At 41.9% G+C, this 23,553-nt stretch overlaps 1 protein-coding gene across 3 annotated transcripts in view; it reads left to right on the forward strand.

The window, feature by feature from the left end:
• Window positions 1-23,553, forward strand: part of TOP3A (DNA topoisomerase III alpha) — a 1,120,433-nt gene that overhangs the window by 874,496 nt on the left and 222,384 nt on the right. For all 3 annotated transcript variants that reach the window (XM_044089591.1, XM_044089590.1, XM_044089593.1), the window contains one exon: window positions 578-724. In XM_044089591.1, coding sequence (XP_043945526.1) covers window positions 578-724 — 147 coding nt within the window. The remainder of the gene's footprint in view (window positions 1-577; window positions 725-23,553) is intronic.

A 23,553-nucleotide genomic window follows, 5' to 3' on the forward strand; every position in this document is an offset into this window, starting at 1 on the left:
ATCTCCATGAATTTGATTGTCAGCCAGATAAGCTTTTGATGTGATTACCTCAATATGTTTCTGTGTGTGTGTGTGTGTGTGTGTGTGTGTGTGTGTGTGTGTATTCCTATATGCACATTTGTATGCATTTATCTGTATGAGTATGTATGTAAGTCTTAATACTGAACTGAGAAACACACATCAGTAATGCTTATATATGGCAATCTTGCACCTTGAGATAACATTATCAGTGTTTTTGTAATATCTGCTTCGACTTTCACAAGGAAGGAAGACAGCTGTGAACAAATTAAATGACTCAGCTTTGATGGAGAGTATAGTCCAAGAAGGTAATGCATTACATGACTCTAAATCTCTGCTGTTAATGATGAATACATCACACAACTATGCTTTATGTAGACTAGCTTTTCCTGAAATAAGTGTGTGTTGATGATTTGAGTTATACTAGGAGATATTTTTAAGTAGTAAGTGTGAAGATATTTTAAAGGCACTTTTGTATGTAAGAATTCATTATCTTTTGTGTGTAATAAAGACCGCAAGCAACAGGCCATCATTGATAACATTTCATATCTTCTCCTAGATTGGATGAGGCTCTGGCTCAGTACTTTGGTGAAGTAACTGAGATCAGCCAAGAAGAACAAGAAGCACAGATGGAAATGTTCCTTCCAGTTCGAAAATGTCCAAATTGTAATAGAGATATGGTGCTGAAGAAGAGGAAGGAAGGAGGGTTAGTATTGCACAAAACAAGAAAAACAGTGTTTAATTAATGAGAATTCCTTGTTGTCATGACTTTAGTGTTAGAACACAGGTTGTTAATGCGTCACTGCCACTTGTAGACTGCTGAGCTCTGATAAACAGGTTCATGATAACAGAAGATTTAGTAGGGTGATAGTTCCATGTCTCAAACACACTTTGGCTTAGGCAGAAACCAGGAAGTGGACCCTAGAGGCAAGTGTTTACCAAGGTCATAGGACTGTGCAAGGCTGCACACTAGTGTATTATTTTAGTTTATTTTATTTATTTATTTATTTATTTATTTATTATTTATTTTTTTTTTTACAAGCTCTGACACTGGTGACAGGTGTTGATTAAATGAGCTCCAACACAGAATGCCAACTTGGAAGAGTTCCAACTCTTGAAGTCTTGCTATGCCATTGGGGGTGGAGTATTGTTGCTGCTATAGAATTTGCCTTTAGGCAAAGTCTTGGAGTGTACTATCTGCTTCTAGTGAATGTACAGTGTTATGAAATTGGACACTTTTCATCCTTACTTGCTCATAGAAGTATATGCAACTTGTATTCATTTTCTGGCATAAGGAAATTGCTTGATGAGAACAGATAGATTTAAGATATATAGCCATTGTTATGGTCCCCTATCAGAACTGTCAGACATGATTTTGCTAGTCCTAAAACTTTGGAAAATGAACTGTGTTTCAAAAGACACAGAAAATTCCAAAGCTTGAATTGACTTGTTTATTAGCCCAAACAAGAGACCCTTTACATGTCAACTTTGGAACATGAATGAGTGTGAATTAAGACCACTGCATAATTGCATAATAGAAGTATGCATTCCTGAGCGTGTCATCCTTATGATGTGTTAAACTGAAGTAGTCCAATCTGATTAAGTTGGTGTTCACTGAGGTGCATATAAAAGATCCAACACACCTATCAAAAATAGTACCCTGATGCCCTTGCCAAATTTCCCGTAGTAGCAAAAGTGCCATCTTGGGTACCCTTGAAAAGAGGTCACTATCCTATTTGGGACTAACATGGTCAGCAAAAAGATGAATATAAACTAGTAAATCTGTATGAATAAAGGGTCATGTAAGTAATGCTGAAATAAGGAAAAGTTTCTTGGAGTTAGGTAGTGTAAATGAGGTTCTGCAATGGAATGGTGACTAGCATGCACTGTTATCCTTACACTGAGACCATAGAGTTAAAACAATTTAAAAAGACGATTGGCAAGTATAATAATATATTGCAACACAGATGCTGAAAACTACCTTATGCTTGACAAGCAAAATGTTGAGGATTTTGACTGGATTTCTGATCTGATCAGATCCAACTTATGTGTTTGAGAGGGGACTCTTGACATCCACACTGATAACAAAAGTCTGATATGATCAGTTAGACCCAGTCATACTTCATTTTGCATGAAGATTTATCTGCTCCATGTACTTCTCGTAAGGAAAAAAAGTGTAGGAGTGCATTGTTTTATAGCTTTGAAAGCCATAAAGCATGTAGCGCAGCTATACAGACAGTGAGAAGAGGGGAAGTGTCCATCTGAATAAACAGCTTTAAAAGCTGTTCGATATTTCACACTGCTACACTCTTTTGGAGGGGAATATGTGTCAGCAAAGTGTCTGATATTTTTTAACTCTGTGAAAACTAAAAGAAAAACCCAGCCTAGCTAGATTTTCCACTGTGTGATTCCTTAAAACCTCTTGTATTAAAGGTAAAATGGGATATATGAAAATGAACCCTTAAGGACATCAGGTGCTTCAGTTATATTGCAGTTCTGAATGCCCATGACTTTTTTCCTTTCTAAGTCTGTTGTGGACAAATTCAGGCCAATAAAGTCAAACTCCATTAGCTGTGGGCATGCATGTTTTCAGCCTTCTTATGGCCTCGACAGCACATCATAAGTGGACTCCTGTTTGTGTAACATTTGGAAACACAGGGTTGTCATACCCAGCTGATGTCCATAACCATTAGGGTGTCCACAAAATATCCCAACTAACAAATTAAAACAATGAGTAACAAGGTCACAGAAAAAAAAACGACGAGTACAAACTAAAAGAAAAATCCAGCCAAGCTAGATTTTCCACTGTGTGATTCCTTAAAACCTCTTCTATTAGAGGCTTGTTTTTGTCTTTCGGCTTTTCCCGGTTAGGGGTCGCCACAGCGGAACGCCGGTCTGCTAATGATTGGCAGTTGATTTTTGCGTACCGGCTTGCCAGGCCTGACGCACAACCTTCAACGAAGGTACGAACATGGGGTATATGCAGATGACCTCTTAAGGACATCTGGTGTTTCAGCTATATGGCAGTTCTGAACGCCCATGACTTTTTTCCTTTTTAAGTCTGTTATGTATGAGCGTAGACCTTAAGAGTGCAGAAGGATGCATTAAGCACCTTTCATGTTTCAGAAAGGTACTTAACAGAGTTGACTTTTTCCAAAATTTACAGCATAATCGTGGTGCTCCATGTACTGTTTTTTTTTTTTGTCCTGTAATGTAATTCTGGACACTGGTGTGGTTTTACGTCAGAGTAGCATTTTGTTTTGAAATAGAAGATGGCAAAATATTTCTGCAGAATATTATTGAATACCCCAGTGTACTTTAGGACGTTGTATGTATGATGTTTATATACTTATTTCGAGTTGGGATGAACTTTGATGCACTGTATAAAAAAACTGAAAGAGGTTATTAATGTATTACAGTAGATTAATCTTATCCACAAATAATTATAAATAAGGATTCTGTGCAGAAAGTGATTTAGAAATCAATCCCTTTTATATTGATCCTTCTCCATAAGACTGATCTGCACTACTGTCTTTTTAAACTATTTGTATGTGTATCTCCAAAGTGAATTTCATAAAATTTTATTTCATTAACACTTGTGGGGGTTATTATAAAATATCCTTATTTTGTTTTTGCTTCAGAGGTGAAAGTGTTGCTACTGCTGAACGCGAATTAAACAGTCATTCTAGTGTAATTGATGTGTTTCAGCATTTATAAAAAGTGCAGAAATCTCAGCTCTCTTTCAAAATATCTAGTCTTTTATACTTGAGTTCGCAGCAGCATTATATATAGCTTTTGTATTTGTTACTGATAAGTGAACTGATAGCTTCACTCTCATTTTTAAACCACATGTTTTATAAATGTTGAGTTTTGTCAGTTTGTAATGACCATTTTGACTATAGCTTGATTTTACCTACAAATATCAATAAATCTATAATGCTTTCAGATTTTCTTGAGTTTTTAGGTAAAAGACACCTTGGATAGTCACCCATATGCAGCACATTACTTGAGTAAATAGCACTAAGCACAGGGCGAAAGAAGTGCAAATTATTGATATAAGCTTGTACTTTGGGGGAAATGTTTTTGTTGTAACATTTAAAATAACAGAAATATATTTTATTCTGAGACTGGAGTATTGCTTTTGGTTCTTGTAACATGTTAAAAAACACACACACACACACACATATTGACAGTGTAATGTTGATGTTTGTTAGTTTACCAGCCTGAACCACTGCCACATGTATGTGACTGTTGACCAAATGGAAAAGCAGTCTAAAACCATTTGGATAATTTCTTGAAAAATGGCATGACACAAATAAGTTATTACATGAGTTTTTTTTGAGAGAGAGAAGGTCTAGCATAAATTTAGTGATTAAAGATGACATTCAGGAAAATATATGATTTTTTTTTCTTCTATGCCAACTCAATATTGATTACATCCCAGATTCAGAAATGTGATCTGCACTTGTGTAGGGCTGGTATGTGGTAAAATACACATATCAGAACTGTACAGATATAAAAATAGAGCAGCCTTTCAATTAGCTATGTATACTGACGCTTCATTGTTGGAGAAATCTTCCAATAAACAGTAGGCATGTTAATGAGCAGCTGATTTGCATATAACTGGCAATATATTAAGGTAATCCTACTGTGGTCTACCCGCATTGAAATAAGCAAATGGCTATCTGATAACTGAGGCACACTGATGTTGTATAATTGCCTGATGACTAAGGCATACTTATGCTGTATGAACTGTATGATGACTGAGGCACACTGATGCTGAATGGCTGTATGACAGCTGTGGCATTGATGCTGTACAGCTGTCTGACTGAGGCATTCTAATATTGTATTCGTCAGTGTTGCTGACTAAAACATCATCGTACACACAGAGCAAACTTCCACATAATTTTATTGACATCTGATAACCGGGAAAGTCCACTGGGTCAGAAACCCATTTCCAGTGGAGGCCTGGGGAGAAAAACTCCAAGAAAGGTTACAAAAAAATTACATAATGTAAAGCAATTATACACATAGCATAAGGAACAACATTTGCGTTTACAATTTCACATCAGTCATCAATTCAGGTAAACATCATACATATTGTTTACAGAGGTTTAAGGTATTTACAGTTTGGAAACTATAATCATGTACAGGCATATGTAAACTCATTTCACATCTTCAGACACTATTTTTCTATAAAGCTGATGCGAAAGCAGAAATAGGTGGCGTGTACAAACATAGGATCAGAAACATAGGATCTAGAGGTGTAGAAAAAAAAGCAAATGGAAAAAAAAGAAATCTGAACAAAAAGCCAAGGTATGTGAGTTAAGACATTATTTGATGTATAGTAGTATTGAAGACAGTGATCTATTTAAGGAGGTTTATGTGAGTTGTTACAGGAGCATGTTTGTTGAGGTAATGGGATTTTAGTGCAGTTTTGAAAGCTTTTAAGGTGTGTATGTGAGTAATAGATGAATACAGGGAATTCCATGCTTCAGCGATAATGAGAGTAAAGGCTTTGTCCAGCACGTTTGTTGGACTTTGATATACTTAGGAGCTGTTTGCTTGAGGATCTAAGATTTTGTGCAGGGGTGTATGTATGTAGGATGGACTGAAGAGAGGGTCAAAAGTTGGAGTTATATAGTAGTGTGTGAGTAAGTGTGAATCGGGTGTGTTGTAGATGGGTTCAGGCGCCTAGGCCGCGAGATATTTCCCTGTGATACATTTGACTGGGGACACATGGCTGAAGTGCCATTCAGCTGCAAAGAAATATGGCTGTTTGCAAATTCCCTGTGGGCAAAGAGAAGCATACACTGCCATGCCCACAGTTTTAATAACCAAATGCACAGGGGGAAAACCATGTCCATGGCCCCCAAGGAAAATGAGACAGCAGGCAATATGGCAGGCATCAGCAGCAGGCTGGCCAGAGGGCATGTCAGTGACAGTAAAACTGCAGTGCCTCTATAATTGGAGTGTGTGGACCACTACCCCCTTCACAATGTCTAGGGAACATTACCTAAAACGCAAACTGGGGCATAAATGTGACTACAGTAGCCTGCAGGATTTCCTCCATGCTGTAGCATACTTCTACATGTTGTAGTTATACAAGTATGTACTGTACACTGAGCACAAGACTCATTACTTCTTCCGTCCCCATCCCCTTGGTTATTAAAGCTGTGAGCATGGCAGTGTGTGCTTGTCTTTGCCCACAGGGAATTTGCAAACATTCATATTTCTCTGCAGCTGAATGCCACTTCAGCCATGTGTCCCCAGTCAAATGTACCACAGGGAAATGTCTCGCTGCCTAGGCACCTGAACCTGTTGTAGATAGTGGGAGAAGTCAAGCCAGTTAATATTTTGTAATGCAAGGCAGTGATGTGTTCGGGTTGGCATATTGCAGGCAAACTTTGCTATTTTATAGTAGCAGGACTGTAATTTCGTTTTAAGAATTGTATGCATGTTGGTAAAAATAGGGCTACTATAAAGAAGGATGGGGAGGAGAAGGGAGTTGGCCAGTTTTAACTCAGTGAGTGTGCTCATGAAATGTTTATGCCTATGTAGTTTACCAAGTTTGAAGTGTTTTTTTTTTTTTTATTACATTATGAATGTGATTATCAGGAGGTATTCAGATTGCTTGTTCTGCCATTTAACAAATTGTTGCCTGTTAGAAAGATAGTTGGAGAACTAGGCCAGTGAATGTGTTGAGTAGTTTAAGGACTGTAGTTGTAGTAGCAGTTTAGGGTGTGGTATTGTATCGAAAGCCTTAGATAGATCCAATAGGATAACAGAGGTTATTAGACCATCATCTAAGGCTTTGTTAACAGTGTTGGTGAATGAAGGTAAGGCAGTGGTAGTGCTGTGTGCAGGGCGAAAGCCATGCTGGGTGGGGGCAAGTAAGTTATAGTTGGTGAGATATTTTAACAGTTGTGTGTGTATACACTTTTCCAGGATTTTAGATAGAGGAGAGAATTTGGAGATGAACCAGTAATTGGAGGGATCATTAGCGTTACCACCTGTATGTAGGGGAGTTATAAAGGATTTTTTCCAAAGTAGTGGAAAGTATGATTCGGAGATGGATCGACTGATGAGCATGCTAACAGGGGATGCTATAGCACTTGAAGCAACCTTTAAATATTCTGATGGGAGTCTATCTGCAGAGGGGGGGAGCCTGGCTTTAGTTTACTTAATAGTCTCTGCATTAGTGAGGTGGGTACAGGTTGTACAGTAAAGGTACAAGTGAGTGGACTGCTATTGGAGGTATTGTTTAAAGGGGGGAAGTTATGTTTGACTTAGGGGAGGGGGGATTTGTATTGCTGTCTGATTTATTTGTGGTAGCGTTGGTATGCATTGAGGAGTCATTGACAAGTTTTTGAATCGTTTCAATGAAGTGGGTGTAAAAGGCATGGGCATTTTCCAACGGGTCTTTCTCATGGGATGGTGTGGGATTTTGTTGGTTTCCAGGGTTAAGGAGTGAGGAAATAGATTTCCTAAACTTTTGTGGATTGGAGTTTTGGGAGTCTAGTTGAGTGAATAAGTAGTTTCTTTTGTCAACAATGACTAGCTTTTTTGCAGTGTTATGGAGTTGTTTGTATTTTAGTTCATTTTGTGGGATTCTACTTTTACTCCACTCATTCCATGCTTTGTCTTTAGCAATGAGCGTCTGTTTAGTGTGTTTTGATAACCAAGGGGCATGGTTATGCTTAATTAGTTTTGTTCGCATAGGGATGAGACTGTTGAGAGCATTAAGAAAGATGTTATTGAAGTACTCTACTGCTTCATCTAGTGGGAGTGTTTTAGTTGGGTACCAGCTTTGGGCATTTAATATGCCTATAAATACCTTTTGACTGAAATGGATGAGATTTCTAGAACTTTTGTACAAATGGGCTTTTGTTATTAGTGTTTGGGTTCTGTGAGCGAAGGCAGGTAAGTGGTCACTGAAGATGCTTGGGAGGGTTCCTGTGGGAATGTATTTATGAGGGTGTGAGGCGAGAATGTAATCAAGGGTGGAGTTGTTTTGTTTTTTTACTATATGTGTGGGATCTGTGATGAGTTGGGTAAGTAAAGGTTTATGCTGTTAGAGGGATATTTGGATGTAAGGGATTGCCAATTTATATTAGTATCCCCCAAAATAATTGTTTTGTTTGAGATCTTGTGGGTTGCCCAGGAGAGAAAGTCTTCTAAAATGGGTATATTTTGACCTTTGGAGAATGTGTAGTACTACAATACAGATTTGTTTTCTTTTGTTGATTTGCAATGTTGCTGGTAATAGCTCTATGTTACTGAAGGTTGAAACCGGTTTGGAAAATTGTGTCATGGTTAAGGAGTTACGATAGATTAGTGCAATGTCGCCACCTTTTTTGTGCAAGCGGTCATGTCTAAGTATGTTATAACCTGGTGAGGGGGGGGTTATTTCAGCATCAGATATATATGGTTTCAACCATGTTTCAGTAACACAAACAATATTTGGGGTGTAAAGAGAAAGCCAGGCTTGGAATTCTGTGACTTTATTACAAATACTACAGACATTAGCTGTTATTATGAGTAGGTTGTAAGAATTGGAGCTTTCAGTATGTCTTGTGGAGTTGGTTGGACCAGGGTTGGGGTGAATGTCTCCACTTAGGGTGAGGACTTGGGTGTGAGATGTTTGTTTGGAGTGGTGCAAGGTTGGAAAGTGGGGCTTAAGTACAGTATAAGTGAATATTGGTTTGGTGTTGATGGTGGGGTGCTTAGATTTAGTTAGGAGATGGGTTTGTAAGTTGAAGAGAGATGGTGAGATGTTGGAGAAGCTTTTGCAATTGGTATGAGGTTGTGAGGATAAAGTGACAGAAATAGGTTGGGGAGAGATAATGGAGGGAGGAGAAGTTAAGTAGGAGAAGAATGGCTGTGGAGGAGAATAAGAGGATGCTGAGGGTTTTACTTTGTGGCATAATATGTAATTTAATGTTGACAAAAACTGAGATGAGAATGTAGGTGGATAGTTAATAGGAGGGAGAGGTTATTGGACTCTGAGGTAATTGCAGGTGATTGTATGCTACCTATATGGGTGGAGCTTATGTACAGGAGTAGGTGGTGCTGGCAGCCTGGCTCTGATTGGTTGGAGGGGAAAAAGGGGTGTTGTAACTAGATGTACATATGTAATTGATATGGAGTTAGGGTAGGGGAGCGAGGTGGCTCCCGAGTGTAGCGGGCTGAACCCTGGATGGAAGGCTTGAACAGTAGCAAAAACAATCAGTGAATCAGAACACTGAATTCAAGTCCTGCAAAGTAAGTAGCTAGTTGGTGCTACAAAGTAGAGCAGGCTGTAGAAAATATTATTTTATAACAGTAAGGACTTAGTTATAGCCTTAACAAAAACAGAAAGCTGTGTGTGGGCTTAAAAGCACAATGCCTAGGTGCCTGAAAAATAGGGGGGACTACCAGAGTTCCAGTGATGTGCTACAGCTATTTTCAGGATAAGAAATTAACAGTTGTTTATTATAATACGAAGTATAGGCACATACATTGTACTTATGGTAGCAGTAGAGTGCCCGTGGACAGCTTTTGCTGTAGGTAGAACACTTATTTTTCAGGCTTTCAGGGTGCAGGCTGTACTGATAGTATGAGGGATGGTTCTATTTACCTGAAAAATAGGTAGAGATAGGAGGATTAAGTGTTGATATAGTAGGTATGATTGCGTACATGCATGTGGTATTTGGAAAGCTATGAAGAGAATATAAGAATGTGATAGAATCCTAAGGAGTAAAGTGTGTATATTGCTGGAAAACTCATATTGCAGTAGATGTCAGGTAAGTGTGAAGAGACAGAAGTAGAAGAACAAGACAATGAGTTAGGAGAATCAGAAGAAATAGTAGAGGACAATGTAGGAAGTATGGTAGTTAGGCTGAAATGGGAGAGGCAGCACACAGAAAACAACAGAGAAAGAATTAGGATACAATAAAGTCTCCTAAAAATATTTACGTCTTTACGCTGTGAGCAGTTTATATACATTTCAGGGTACATAAAACCATGTATTTCAGATTAATAATAAATTAAAAATTTAAAAATATAAGCAACGTTCTAGAAAATGCTATAAAACACAGCTGTATTATGTAGTCAATTTAGCACTCGCTCAAGACTTAGATAAGTAAATACTAGGAACGTTAAAAACAAAGCAAACACTAAACTACTAATGCAAGATAAAATATTATGAGCAGCATACAAATTAAGTCCTATAAGCAGGGCTGAATTCTGTGCTCATATTCAACACTCACCCAAGACTTAGATAGATAAATACAAGGAACGTTAAAATAAGCAAACGCTAGACTACTAGCTAGATGAGATAACATGAGCAGCGTACAATTGAATGCTATAAGCACAGCTGGATTCTGTGCCCAAAATTAAGCACTCACTCGAGACTTATAAGTAATACAAACAACGAGTAAGCAAGCACTAAATGCTGATGCTAAATCAAATAATATGAACAACATCCAATTGTACGCTATAAGCAGAGCTAGATTCTGTGCCCAGTTTAGCACTCGCTTAAGACTTGGATAATAAAATACTTGGAGCGATAGAACAAACAAAAACAGGTTAACAATCTTTACACCAGCTGTATAGAATGAACAATCGCTTAACCTAGCATTATACACAGTAGAAAGTTAATGGAACGCTGTATGCAAAATCTCTATAACAGGAAATTAAAATTCTTTGCTTAAATACATAGAAAAAAAACGCTTAACTTAGCGTTTCACACATTATGCAGATTGTAGAAGGCTGTATGCGAACCTCTACATACAAATTTAAAAACAATCAACAGTATCACTAGAATAAGGTATACAAGGCATTAGTCTTAAAACTGTTGTGCTAGAGCTACAAAATCTGTAAGTACAGCCAAGTATACTGTATGACTTACTTGAATAGCTGCACACACATCACCGGTATTGCATGTAGGTGAGTCAGGCTACAGGGGATTCAAAGATGGAGCGGAAATGCTAAGTGTATGTTTTGAAGGTGCAAGGTGTTCTGTGAAAGGAGGGGTTGGATGTGAATGGAATCAGTGGGAGAGTATAGAATTTCAGTGAATCCTAGATGGAAGGCTTGAGCAGTAGCAAAAACAGTCAGTGAATATGAGCACCAAATTCAAGTCCTGCAAAGTAAGTAGCTACCGTATTTCCCCAAAAATAAGACCGGGACTTGTACTCTTTCCCCCGCCAAAATACGCATTAGGGCTTATTATCAGGGATGCCTTATTTACCCCCCCCCCCCGTACAACAATCGACATTTATTCATGTACACAAATTAACATATATTTGGTACTTTTTTGTTATTGGGCAACAGTTCTAAATAATGCGTTAACAGTTGTGTGAGAATTCTACATAAACAGTGCAACAAACATTTCAACTTCAGAATATCTACACCTTGGCTTTCACAGTGCAATATTTCATGCTTAACAGAAAGTGCAGAAAAATCTCAATGCATATGTATTGGAGGATGGGAATAAAACTGAAAGCAGAAGCAATCCATTCTTTTGCCCTGATAATGGAAAAGTTATTCAAATACAGTCATGTCCTCTTCTTCTGGAACATTGTCATAAGTCTCCAACCCCCAAATTCTGGCCTGAATTTCTTGCAACTCCATTTCCTATAGAACCATTGGTCCCAATCGGTCATGCCTAGCCAATAGAGCTCTCCTTAAATGAGCTCTGCTTGTCCAAGTAGCCTGCTCGTAGTGCATTGGCAACACAGCTGTCAGTGATATTATCCCATGAATTTTTCACCCAAGTCACGACCTCTTGCAGGTCGGCTTCACAAAGTTTCTGTGCTGATTTCTGTCCATTCTGTTTTCAATGTAGTCATTGAGTTCTATGTGCAAATGGTCCTTGAATGGCTTGTTTATTGCAATATCAAGTCTGGAGATAGGCAGTCATTCCTGCAGGAGTCTTTATTTGATCTATTCTTCTCTGTGCAAGGAATTTCTTAATGTCTTTAGCGCAGTGAGTGCTGGCTGAATCCCAGACTAGCAGACCTCTTTCGCCTCCTCACAAAACAAGTGGCAGCATTACATCGACCCACTTCCTTATAACTACTTGTGTGGACCAGGCTTTTTCAATTTCAAGAATCTAAATGCCTGAAACACATTTGGTTTTATCTTTCTTGCCCTTAATAATGATTAGAGGTGGGGATGTTCATCGTGTTTCACTGTTGCAGTCATTACACTTGGGTTATCCTGCTGGCAGGCTACCCGCAGTCGGCCTGAATTCTAAAGTCTTGGTCTGGCGTCGGTTGCTGTCGCCTCTTCCCTGACATCAGTGCACCAGGGGTGTAAAAGATGCAGCAGATGCCATTTTCTTCAGTCTTTCCTGCCGCGCGGTGCCCAAAGCAAAAGCAGTTTGCAAGTACCGGTCGGCCGACTCTTGAGATTTTCGAAATTGAATTTCAGATCCGAAGTCTTTTATAAAGCTAAGTACCCCGTTGGGGAAACTTTTTTCTTCCTCCAGACCGATGTCAGAAAAAGTTAACAATTGTATTTCTTGTGGGAAGCAAATACCTCATAAGGATTTTCACTCTTACTGTATTCCTTGCCTAGGCCCTGACCACAACGTTGCTAGTTGTCGGTTTTGTGCTAGATTTAACCAACGCACTATTAAGCGTCGGTATGATTTTGCTTTTCATTACTTTGGCCGAAGGTTTAACTACATAATGCCATCGGAACAGCCGATGACCGGAGTTCATAAAAAGTGCAAGGAAAAAGAAAAGGACAGGCATCCGAGGTCCAAAACTGACGATGAAGCCTCTTCTAGGCCAGTCGCCGGTTCGCCAGTTCTCAGTGAGGCACTTTCACAGCCCCTGACACCCGCTGCCTCAGAGCCACAGGCTGCCTCCGACTCCCACATGGAGACAGCTAGACCTCTGGATACTCAAGGTATTGGGCCTTCGGAAACTAATCCCTCAGATGGGTCCAGAGCCGCTGAGCAGGCATCGGCTTCTAGGGGTGTTTTCAGACCTACACAGCTTTATATCAAGCCACCTTCAGCATCAAAGACTAAAACAGTTTTAAAGACAAGGAAACAAGTACAGCATTCTCCAGGACAGACTTCCATGCCTAAGAAACAGATGCTGAAAATGGCCGAACACCTAATTACTTTGATCAGGGTTTCCCATCCCCCTCCTGATAAGAGGTCTAGGCAAGACACTGAATATGATTCCTCTGATCAGGTTTCCATTTCCTCTGACTCCTCTTCAGAACAGGGATACTCTATTCCTCCCTATGATGATTCTGATGCAGAAGAATCTATTCCTTCAGCTTCTCCTCCTGAGGATTACTCATTTGGGGAAACCTTGCATACCATGAGGGAGCATTTCCACTGGGAGAGCCAAGATTATTCAGATTCTAAGAAAAGGCTCAGAGACTTTCTTTTACTACCTCAGCACAGACCTCTTGCTATTCCTCCTGTTCTAGACATTGTAGATGATGTATTTTCAGAGTCCGGCCTGTCTCCCGACTCTTTACCTCCTGCACCTGTTAAGCCAGACAGATACTACAGGGTTCCAGATTCTCATAAATTTCTATATAAAAACCCTGCTGCTGACCCAGAAACTATTTCACAGGGTCCCAAAGGGGTCAAGGCTGCTACTGCAAATAACCCTGTCCCCTCAGATATTCTGGGGCACTGGACAGATGGGGGAAAAAAGTTTACACTTCTGCTACCTTGGCTGTAAGGGCTTTAAATTGTCAGTTTCACATGCTTAAATACCAGCAGTATTTAATGTCTGTTAAAACCGAAAATGTTGACAAATTCTGAATGTGCTGCGAACAAGGAATTGCAGGATTTATTGCATGCAGCTGAACAAATGGGAAAACATACTTTGCAATGTGGTTATGATTCACTGGAGGCCTCTTGCAGGGCCGCTGTAACAGACTTGGTCATTAGAAGGCATGCTTGGTTAAAGGAACAGACTCTGCCTGATCATGTTAAAGCAAAATTATTGGATGCTCCATTACAGCATGATACTTTGATTGGTGTTAAGGCAGAAGAGGTGTTGAAGAAAATGGAGGATAAAGCTAAGTCTATGCAGACAGTGAAGGATTTCTTACAGGTGCAGCCACCCAGATTTAGCAGGAACTGGCCTTCTAAGAATTGGTCCTTTCCCATGTCAGACAGGCCACAAAGAGGCAGATACAGACGCCCTAGAGGCAGACAATAGCCCCAGGGTTCATACAGGCCCAAACAGTTGGGTGCTTCTACCTCCAAAAGCAGAGAAGACAAATCACAGGCATATAGGAAACAGTCCCAATGACTTCCCTCTGCCAATGCCAAGCATTTATCTTTTGGCAGCACCCTTCAGGGGAAAGCTAGCACTTTTTTCACAAAATTGGCACATGATTACCCAGGATAAATGGGTCTTAAATATAGTCTCTCAGGGCTACAGGTTCCACTTTCACACCCTTCCAAAGGCAAACGGTATGCCAGATCTGCCACACAATCAATGGGCAGAGGCACAAAACCAAGTTTCATCTCATGGACATGAGGGCTATTCAGCCAGTGCCACAACAAGAGCAGGGACAAGGATTTTACTCAAGATTTTTCTTAGTACCAAGAAAGGACAAAGCATGGAGACCGATTCTGGACCTGTCTATTCTAAATACTTTTCTGGACATTCCGAAATTCAAAATGTTGACTCTGCAGCAGCTTCTGCTCATGCTGGGCAAAAAGGCTTGGCTTGTAACTTTGGACCTCAAAGAGGCATACCTGCATGTCCCAGTCAGACAATCTTGCAGAAGATACCTCAGATTCATAGCTTTCTCAATGCACTACCAATTCTCTGCACTGCCCTTTGGTTTATCTACTGCGCCCAGGGTCTTCACAAAATGCCTGGCACCAATAATTGCATTTTGCAGACAAAGCAGAATTCAAATCTATCCCTACTTGGACGACTGCCTTATTCAAGCAGAGGCCAAAATCATTCTACTAAAGCATCTGGTGTTTGTAAAAAGATTACTAATTTGCCTAGGGTACACAGTAAACGAAAAGAAATCAAAACTAGTACCCTCTCAAGAGATAATATTCCTGGGTACAAGCTTAAATACAACTCTCCAGATGGCTCATCTCATGCCAGACAAAGGCATCTGACTTCTTACTTCGCTAACATGGCAGCAAAGACCCAGTTATCTGTAAGAAAAATTCTGCAGGCTCTGGGCTACATGGCCTCCTGCATTCTGCTAATTCCATATGCAAGACCGCATATGAGGAAACTACAATGGTACCTAAAAAGTGTTTGGACTCAACATTGCCACAGCCTGGAAGCATTAATTTCCCTCATCCCCTGCCTGCAACAGGAGTTTTGATGGTGGGCACAGGCCTGTCACCACAACAAGGGACAGCCATTCACTTTACCCACAGCCAGGCAAACACTAACAACAGATGCATCAGATTATGCCTGAGGGCCCACATGGCAGGAAAATGTATTCAGGGCACATGGCCCCCAAGCCAAAGGCATCTACACATCAATCAAAAAGAGATGCTAGCTGTACAAAATGCCCTGACAGCCTTCAAGGACCTACTTCATCCAGGACAGCTGCTGATAAAGACGGACAACACCACAGTCATGTGGTACATAAACAAGCAAGGGGGCACACATTCCTACCCCCTCTGCAGACAAGCCATGATTTTGTGGAACAGAGCATTGACATACCAAGTACACCTGCAAGCACAATTCCTGCCAGGAAAAACAAATGCTCTGGCAGACGAACTAAGCAGAAACCTCATGGAACCTCACGAGTAGAAACTAGATCCACAAATCTTCAGCATGATAACAAGGAAATGGGGACGCCCAGACATAGATCTTTTTGCCTCCCCTCACAACTGCCAACTTCAGAGATTCTGCACAAGGACTTATCACAAGAAAGCATGGAAAGTGGATGCCCTGTCATTCAGCTGGAACAACCTTACAGTATATGTCTTTCCAGTATATGTCTTTCCTCCACTGCCTCTCCTCCCCAAGGTACTCCTAAAGGTCAGACAAGAGAAGCCACAAATGATACTGATTGTCCCGGATTGGCCAGGCCAACACAGGTACCCAATCCTAAGGAGCTTGTCCCAAGGCCCAGCCTGGACATTGCCTCAAATTCCTCATTTACTGACCCAACAAAACAATCAGATCCTGCACAGCCAACTCAGAACTCTAAATCTAGTTGCATGGCGGATACTGTAACCATTCAGAATACACCTCTCTCTAAAGCGGTTATGGATGTCATTTTGGAGGCCAGGAGGCCCAGCACCAGAAAATCTTATGCAGAAAAATGGAAGAGATTCTATGCTTGGAACCAGGCACAAGGAATTGACACGCTTGTTCCAAATATTCCTCAGATTTTACAATATCTAACTGAGATGCTGGACAAAGCCCTATCCTTCTCATCAATTAAGATCCATGCCTCTGCCATTTCAGCTCATTACAATACAGACCCACCTATTTTTTCATATCCATTGCTTAGGCAGTTCCTCAGGGGGGCCAAAAACATAAGACCCCCAAGGAGAGCACCAATACCTGCATGGCACCTCATTTTGCCTTGGAAAAACTCATACTGCCTCCTTTTGAGCCAGCCAATACAGCTGACATAAAATTCTTATCATGGAAAACAGCTCTGCTCCTAGCAATAACTTCAGCAAGAAGAGTCTCAGAGTTACAGGCATTAATGGCTGTGGAACCTTTTATTATCTTCCATCTGGACAGGGTTTCTCTAAGGACAAACCCAACATTTATGCCTAAGGTAGTGTCCAGTGTGGCTCTTAACCAAACCATTCATTTGCTTACTTTTTACCCAAACCCGCAGAATAAATGGGAGAGACTTCTACATTCTTTGGACATACACAGACAGCTACGCTTCTACTTGGACAAAACTAAAGCTTTCAGAAAGACTGAGCAACTTTTAGTGGCATATGCTGCAGGATCACAAGGAAAGGCTATCTCAAAGCAGACTGTTTCAAAATGGATAGGACACTGCATTCGTTTCTGCTATTCACAACATGGTAAATCAGTGCCTAAGGGCATTAGACCACATTCTACCAGGGCAGCAGCCACCTCAGCAGCCTTCCTCAGAGGAGTACCAACCAAGGATATTTTGGAGGCTGCAGCTTGGACTTCAGTGCACACATTCACTAAGCACTACCACTTGCCTCTTTACTCTAAATCCAGAGCAGGCTTTGCCACTGCAGTCTTGCAGGGCCTTATAGCCACTCCTAATTCTATTTAGACCCAGCCGCCCAACCTAAGCTTTGGGATTCAACCCAAGTGTAATGACTGCAACAGTGAAACACGATGACCATAGCACAGTTGTGTACCTACCATAAATGTAGATGTTCGAGTGTATTCACTATTGCAGTCCAGGTTACTCACCCACCATCCTCCTTTCTTTGCTGGGACTTATCTGTACTTCTCTATCCTATACAACCTATGTGGTGTATTTGCTTGTAGATGAAGGTATTGTTTATTTTAGTGCATGCTTTTATTAGCAATGTTTTTTAGCCTACCCTTTTGGGGGCACCTGACATCTGTGGCAAGAAAAACTGAATAAAATGGTGTCGGCTGCATCTTTTATACCCTGGCGCACTGATGTCAGGGAAGAGGCGACACCAACTGATGCCGGACCAAGACTTTGGAATTCAGGCCGACTGTGGGTAGCCTGCCAGCAGGATAGCCCAAGTGTAATGACTGCAACAGTGAATACACTCGAACTTCTACATTTATGGTAGGTACACAACTGTACTTTTTCTTTCCATCTAGGCGAATTGCTAAAATACAGGTAACACGTGCACTCTTGTAACCAGTGGAGGGAATGTAGATTGACGAGGCACCCCTCTGATCAACTGTTGTTTGAGATCCTTGTCCCATAAACACTGCAGTTTCATCCATAGCAATCATGTTGGAGAATTGGTATTTAGAAAAGTCGATGCCATCAACAAAGGACTTGAACGCAAGTGCACGTTTAATAACTTCAGTATCTTCCAGCTTGAGCAGTGTTGTTGATCTTCTTAGAGACCGTTCATGTTGCTGAAGGAAGCCATCCAGCCAATGTTGTGATGCTTTGAATTCTTCTGGGGATATTTCTAACTGTGGTGCCATTGCAAGGGCAAATGTTTGAATATCAGCCCTGTGCACAACCAAAGCGTTTGCTCTCCTGTTACCAATCCATTCACAAATGATGTCTTCCAGCTCAGGAAATAATGGTTGCTGACCTGATCCACAATTGCACTTCTTAGCATTTCCCTCCTCGGCCTGTTGACTGAGGTTATCGTACGCTGCATGCCATTTTCAGACCATTCAAGATCCAACTTCTCTTTGCAGAAAGCCATCAGATTCTTTCCTCCAGGAGTCCTCTACGATTCCTTTCTTGTACTCGAAGGAATAGCTCTATCTTTTTGCAGTCATCTTGTCAGGGGGGGTTAATTGAAGACTTATGAGACCAGAGTGGCAGCATGAAATGGCGACTGTTAAGACATGACCACAGCCGTTCGCTATCAAGTGCGCACGCTTTACGTGCATTGTCTGTACTTTGACTGATCAAAGTACACCTGCCAGTATTTGTGGGCCAAGGATCTCAACCGTCAAGTGTGAGTGATGATTAGGGTTACAGTAAGAATCGTGGAGGACTCCCAGGAAAAGAATCTTACGACTTTCTGCAAAGAGAAGAAGTTGGGTGTCCGAATAGTCTGAAAATGGAGAGCAGAATACAATAACCTCAGCCGATGGGTGTCAATAATATTATTTTATAATTCAACACGTCTGTTGTGCATTGTTGACTCTCTTAACTGGGGCTTATTTGTGGGATAGGGCTTATGTCATGACCACCCTGGAAAACCATGCTAGGCCTTATTCTCTGGTTAGTTCTTATTTACGAAGAAATACAGCAGTTAGTGCTACAAAGAAGAGCAGGCTGTAGAAAATATTATTTTATAACAGTAAGGAATTTTGTTATAGCCTTAACAAAAACAGAAAGCTGTGCATGGGCTTAAAAGCACAATGTCTAGGTGCCTGAAAAAAGAGGAGGGGATACCAGGGTTCCAGTGATGTGCTGCACCTATTTTCAGGATAAGAAACTAACAGTTGTTTATTATAATACCAAGTATAGGCACATACAGTGTACTTATGGTAGCAGTACAGTGCCCGTGGACAGTTTTTACCATAGGTAGAACACTTCTTTTCAGGCTTTCAGGATGCAGGCTTTACTGACAATATGATGGATGGTTCTGTTCACAGTGTACTTATGGTAGCAGTAGAGTGCCTGTGGACAGCTTTTGCTGTAGGTAGAACACTTCTTTTCAGGCTTTCAGGGTGCAGGTTTTGCTGACAGTATGAGGGATGGTTCTATTCACCTTTTCTTTCTTGGCTTTATTCTGCATGATCAGTTATGAAGTAGGTGGTACAGCCACTGTTTTTATTCCGAGAACTCCCTGAATTAGATAGTTGCAAGCAGTCCACACTTTGTTAGTTGTACTGTGCATAGCAGCACTATCTTCTTCTTCCCCTTTCGGCTTTTCCTGGTTAGGGGTCGCCACAGCGGATCACCTGTCTGCTGTTGATTGGTAGTGGAGTTTTACGGTGTCAGTTTGCCAGCCCAGCGCCCAACCTTCCACAGAAGGCACTCCCGTACGCACTCACGCCTGGGGCCAATTTTGAGTATCCAATCCACCTACAGCATGTCTTTGGGATGTGAGAGGAAACCGGAGCACCCAGAGGAAACCCACGCGACCACAAGGAGGACATATAGACACCGCACAGAAGGCACCCCAGCCAAGTATCGAACTGGAGAACCTCTTGCTGTAAGGTGACAACACTAACCACTGCACCTCCGCGGCTGCCCTTGCATAGCAGCACTATATGACTACTAAACCCTGCTAACAACCAATGATGACACAACATAGTTCGCACCTGTGTAAACAGGTGCCTGACCAGTCCCTTAACCTGCATATTCTGCAAATGAAGCCTGCTTTGCTGATATGGCCTCCAGGACAGAAGCATTTATGACTCTCCCCCTTGCATGAGAGCAAAGCAGAATGTAGATCTGTTGCGTAGCTGTTCCTTACATACTGTACACCATAGTCTCACTGTTCTGGCAATTACCACATAGAGCTGTTGCCATAGCAGCTGGCAAAAGCTTCTGCATCTATATGTTGATGATGAATGAAACTAGAGGAGATATTTCCAGCTAGAACAAAGGGAAATAAAATCAGACCTCTCACTGTGAAATTAGACCTGGTTATTGGTGCCTCTATTGGCATTTTCCTTCCCATCCAGTTTTCAGCATTACTGTCTGGCATACTGCCATAGGGCACTGCATTAGTGTCTTCCAAACTGATGAATGTCTGTAGTTAGACAGATCTACCCTGTATGCAAATTTGACCAATAATAGGGACTTGGGGTTCTAGACCTTTAAACACTTGGTATGGTTAAAACAGTGGTAATTTGCAGTACATCACTTGTGGCTTGCAGCACTCTGCTAAACATTAACAACTGCATTGCATTAAGCAAAATTTATTTCTCTGATGTACTACTCTCTGTGCAACATCTGAATGGACATAAGATCTGATGTTGTTAATCTCCTTTCCATTCATCAGCGATGGGTTCTGTTCCAAGCCCTCGGAACTGAATCGGCCTAATACCAAGCTCGCGCCAGCCAAAAAAACTCTCGAGTGCCTTTCTCCCTGTTACCTCAGATCTCGTTTGCCATATAGCCATAAAGCTGCGTCCGAGCCAAGCTCTCAGCTAAGTGTAAACTTTTGATATTTTTTCTGGATATTGTGTCTATATCTTTTATTCCTTGTTGGTGTTTTTGATATTTCTTTAAATTTTAAGCTATCTATAGATATTTTTACCCTTCTGTTTCTACCTTTTTGGTAATTTTAAGTACCATTGGTGGTACAGCCTTTCTTCCTTCCCATGTGGTATTTCTTAAATACCATTGTTGGTATTCCTTCTTCTTCCTTTTTCACCTATCTTTTTATATATGTTTAGATATAAACATAGTAGAACTTTTTATTCCTATCTGACTTGTGTGTGTGTGTGTGTGTGTGTGTGTGTGTGTGTGTGTGTGTGTGTGTGTGTGTGTGTGTGTGTGTGTGTGTGTGTGTGAGTGTGTATTTTTGCTACATGTCTGATAGAAAAGGTACGTCGGGGTTTAATCATTGTGCTTCTTGTAAGGAAAAACTGCCTAATAGTGATTCCCATGATGACTCTGTTTATTGTCTGGGGGTGTCCCATCTTTCGGTGCAACCCCCTTGTGTGATTTGCCAAAGTTTTAGTCAGCTCACCTTGAACGAGCGCAAACTGATTCTGAAGGGCCTCCTTAAGTTGCCCTTTTCAGAGGCCCTTTCTGCGACGGAGGTCTCATCCCCTCCAACTAAAGAAACAAAAAGGTCCCACTCTGTCCCCTCTTCACCCTCGGGTGACCAGGGCAAGTCTGTAAAGTCTAAAGTACCAAAATTGTCTTCGGAGCATAAGTCCGCCTCATCGGCACCAACCTTTTCCGCTCCAACTACAACTGTTCCTATATCTGCACCCGCTTCGTCTCCAATACTGTCTTTGGCACCAACTACTGTTTTGCCAATGGTTACTACAGCTTTGGCACTGAGTGCCGCTTCGGCACAGTGCACACTTTCGATGCCTACCTTAGGCTTGGGTTATGGTTCCGAGTGTGTCTGCGGTTCTGTCCATGGTGCCGGGAGCTCTGTCTACACTGATCCTGCTTGAGGCTCCACCCTTTGGAGTGGGTTTGATGGAGCAGGGTGTGATCTCGGTTCTGGGCTCCCATCCCTCTTCGGGTGGACCTGCTTTCCGAGCTGTAGAGAGGGCACTTGCTTCTGGAAGCATTCCACTGAAGTCTGAACCCCAGACCTCTTTTTCCCCTGAGCTACAGCTGACTAAAGCCACCGCCCCTGGGCACCAGGCAGGAAAGTTGCAGGAGACCCCGTTACAGGGTGTCCCTTCCTCCGAGTCCCCCGCCGAGAAGCCCCCATGGAAGAGATTGTGGAAGAGGAAGCATGTAGACTTCCCTGAAGTCAATGACAGAGGATACGGATTTCGATGATGGTGAAGGGTCCCCATGGTCATCCCCTGATGATGTCTCCTTTGGAGACATCCTTGAAATGTTGAAACAGAGGGGTGATTGGAAGCCCACGAACCCTTCTTCCAAGGAGTCTGTGTTTCTGCAGGCTTTCGCCCGACCATCTACCTGTTGGGTAACCCTGCCTGCAGACGGGCTGGTACAACTCGTGGTGCAGCATGTCTGGAAGAACCCTGATTCTGTTGAGTCAAGTCCCTCGGAGACCTGACAAGATACTATCCCCCCCCCCCCCGAGGAAGACCCACATTGGTCAAGAGGTTTACCAGTTGATGCTATGGTGGTGGCGGCTGCCACGAAAAAGGATCTCGCCGAAGAGAGTCCTATTGTTCATCTGCCCAATAGAGACTTCCAGGCTGTGGACAGATTAGGGTAGTGAGTTTTTGCTTCACAGACTTTTGTTATACAGTCTCTTAATTACTCGGCAATTTTTACGAGGCTGCAAAGACACTTGGTTTCCGAGCTCTCTGGACAGGTGTCTTATGAGGTATGAGACAAAGTTGCCTTGCAGCTCGCAACCCTGGAATCGATCTCCAATTCTTCCATGCGGTTGCTGTCACATGCAACCGAAGGGGTGGCTAGACCGGCGGGTTCAGGCATACTTATGAGATGTCATGCTTGGATGCACCTCATTTCTTCACAGACCCTTTCAAGTCTTCTTTCCTAAATGCTCTAATCGAAGCATCTTCCCTTCTTGGCCCCAAGGTGAAAGACACACTGCCCAGGTGAGAGCAGGACGGTAAGACCCTGTCTGCCGTAGGTCTATGTTTTTCCAATCCCCAACGTTCCTTTTCCAGGAACCAGAGGACCGGGAATATGTGGCACAAAAAATCTCGGAGTCCTTTCCGTGCCCCAGGAACAGAGGGGGTAACAATTCTGGAAGACACCCCTACCGAGGCAGAGGAGGGTCTGTGCAATCGGAGACCCAGGGATTCTTTCTCTGGGCAGCGTTACCAGTGCTCCTGAAGAGCTGTGCACGATTGCTTTCCTCTGGAAGCAGTCGGGGGACGTTTCTCTCTGCACCACACTGCTTGGCATTCCGTAATTTACGACCGTTGAGTGGCAGAAGATCATAACCAGAGGATGCATCATCCCCCTCATCACTTACCCAAAACTTCCAACAAAACTTCCCGATATTCCACCCAGTCAAAGGGAAGAAGCAGCTTAAGAAATAAGCAAGCTGTATCAAAAAAAGAGGTCATCCAAATAGTCCCACCAGACCAACGTGGATCCGGATTCTACTCAAGATTCTTTTTGGTGCCAAAAAAGACTGGGGACTGGAGACCAATTCTGGATCTCAGTAGTTTGAACAAGTCCATTGCCCAAACGAGATTCCGGATGGTCACAGTTCAGTCCATTCTCCGTTTTCTAAGGGAAGGTGATTGGATGTGCTCGACAGATCTCTGGGATTCGTATTACCACATCAAAATGGACAAACGCTCC

This window comes from Protopterus annectens, chromosome 12.part0 (assembly GCF_019279795.1).
Source record: "Protopterus annectens isolate FY-2018-M chromosome 12.part0, PAN1.0, whole genome shotgun sequence".
NCBI classification, from domain to species: domain Eukaryota; kingdom Metazoa; phylum Chordata; order Ceratodontiformes; family Protopteridae; genus Protopterus; species Protopterus annectens.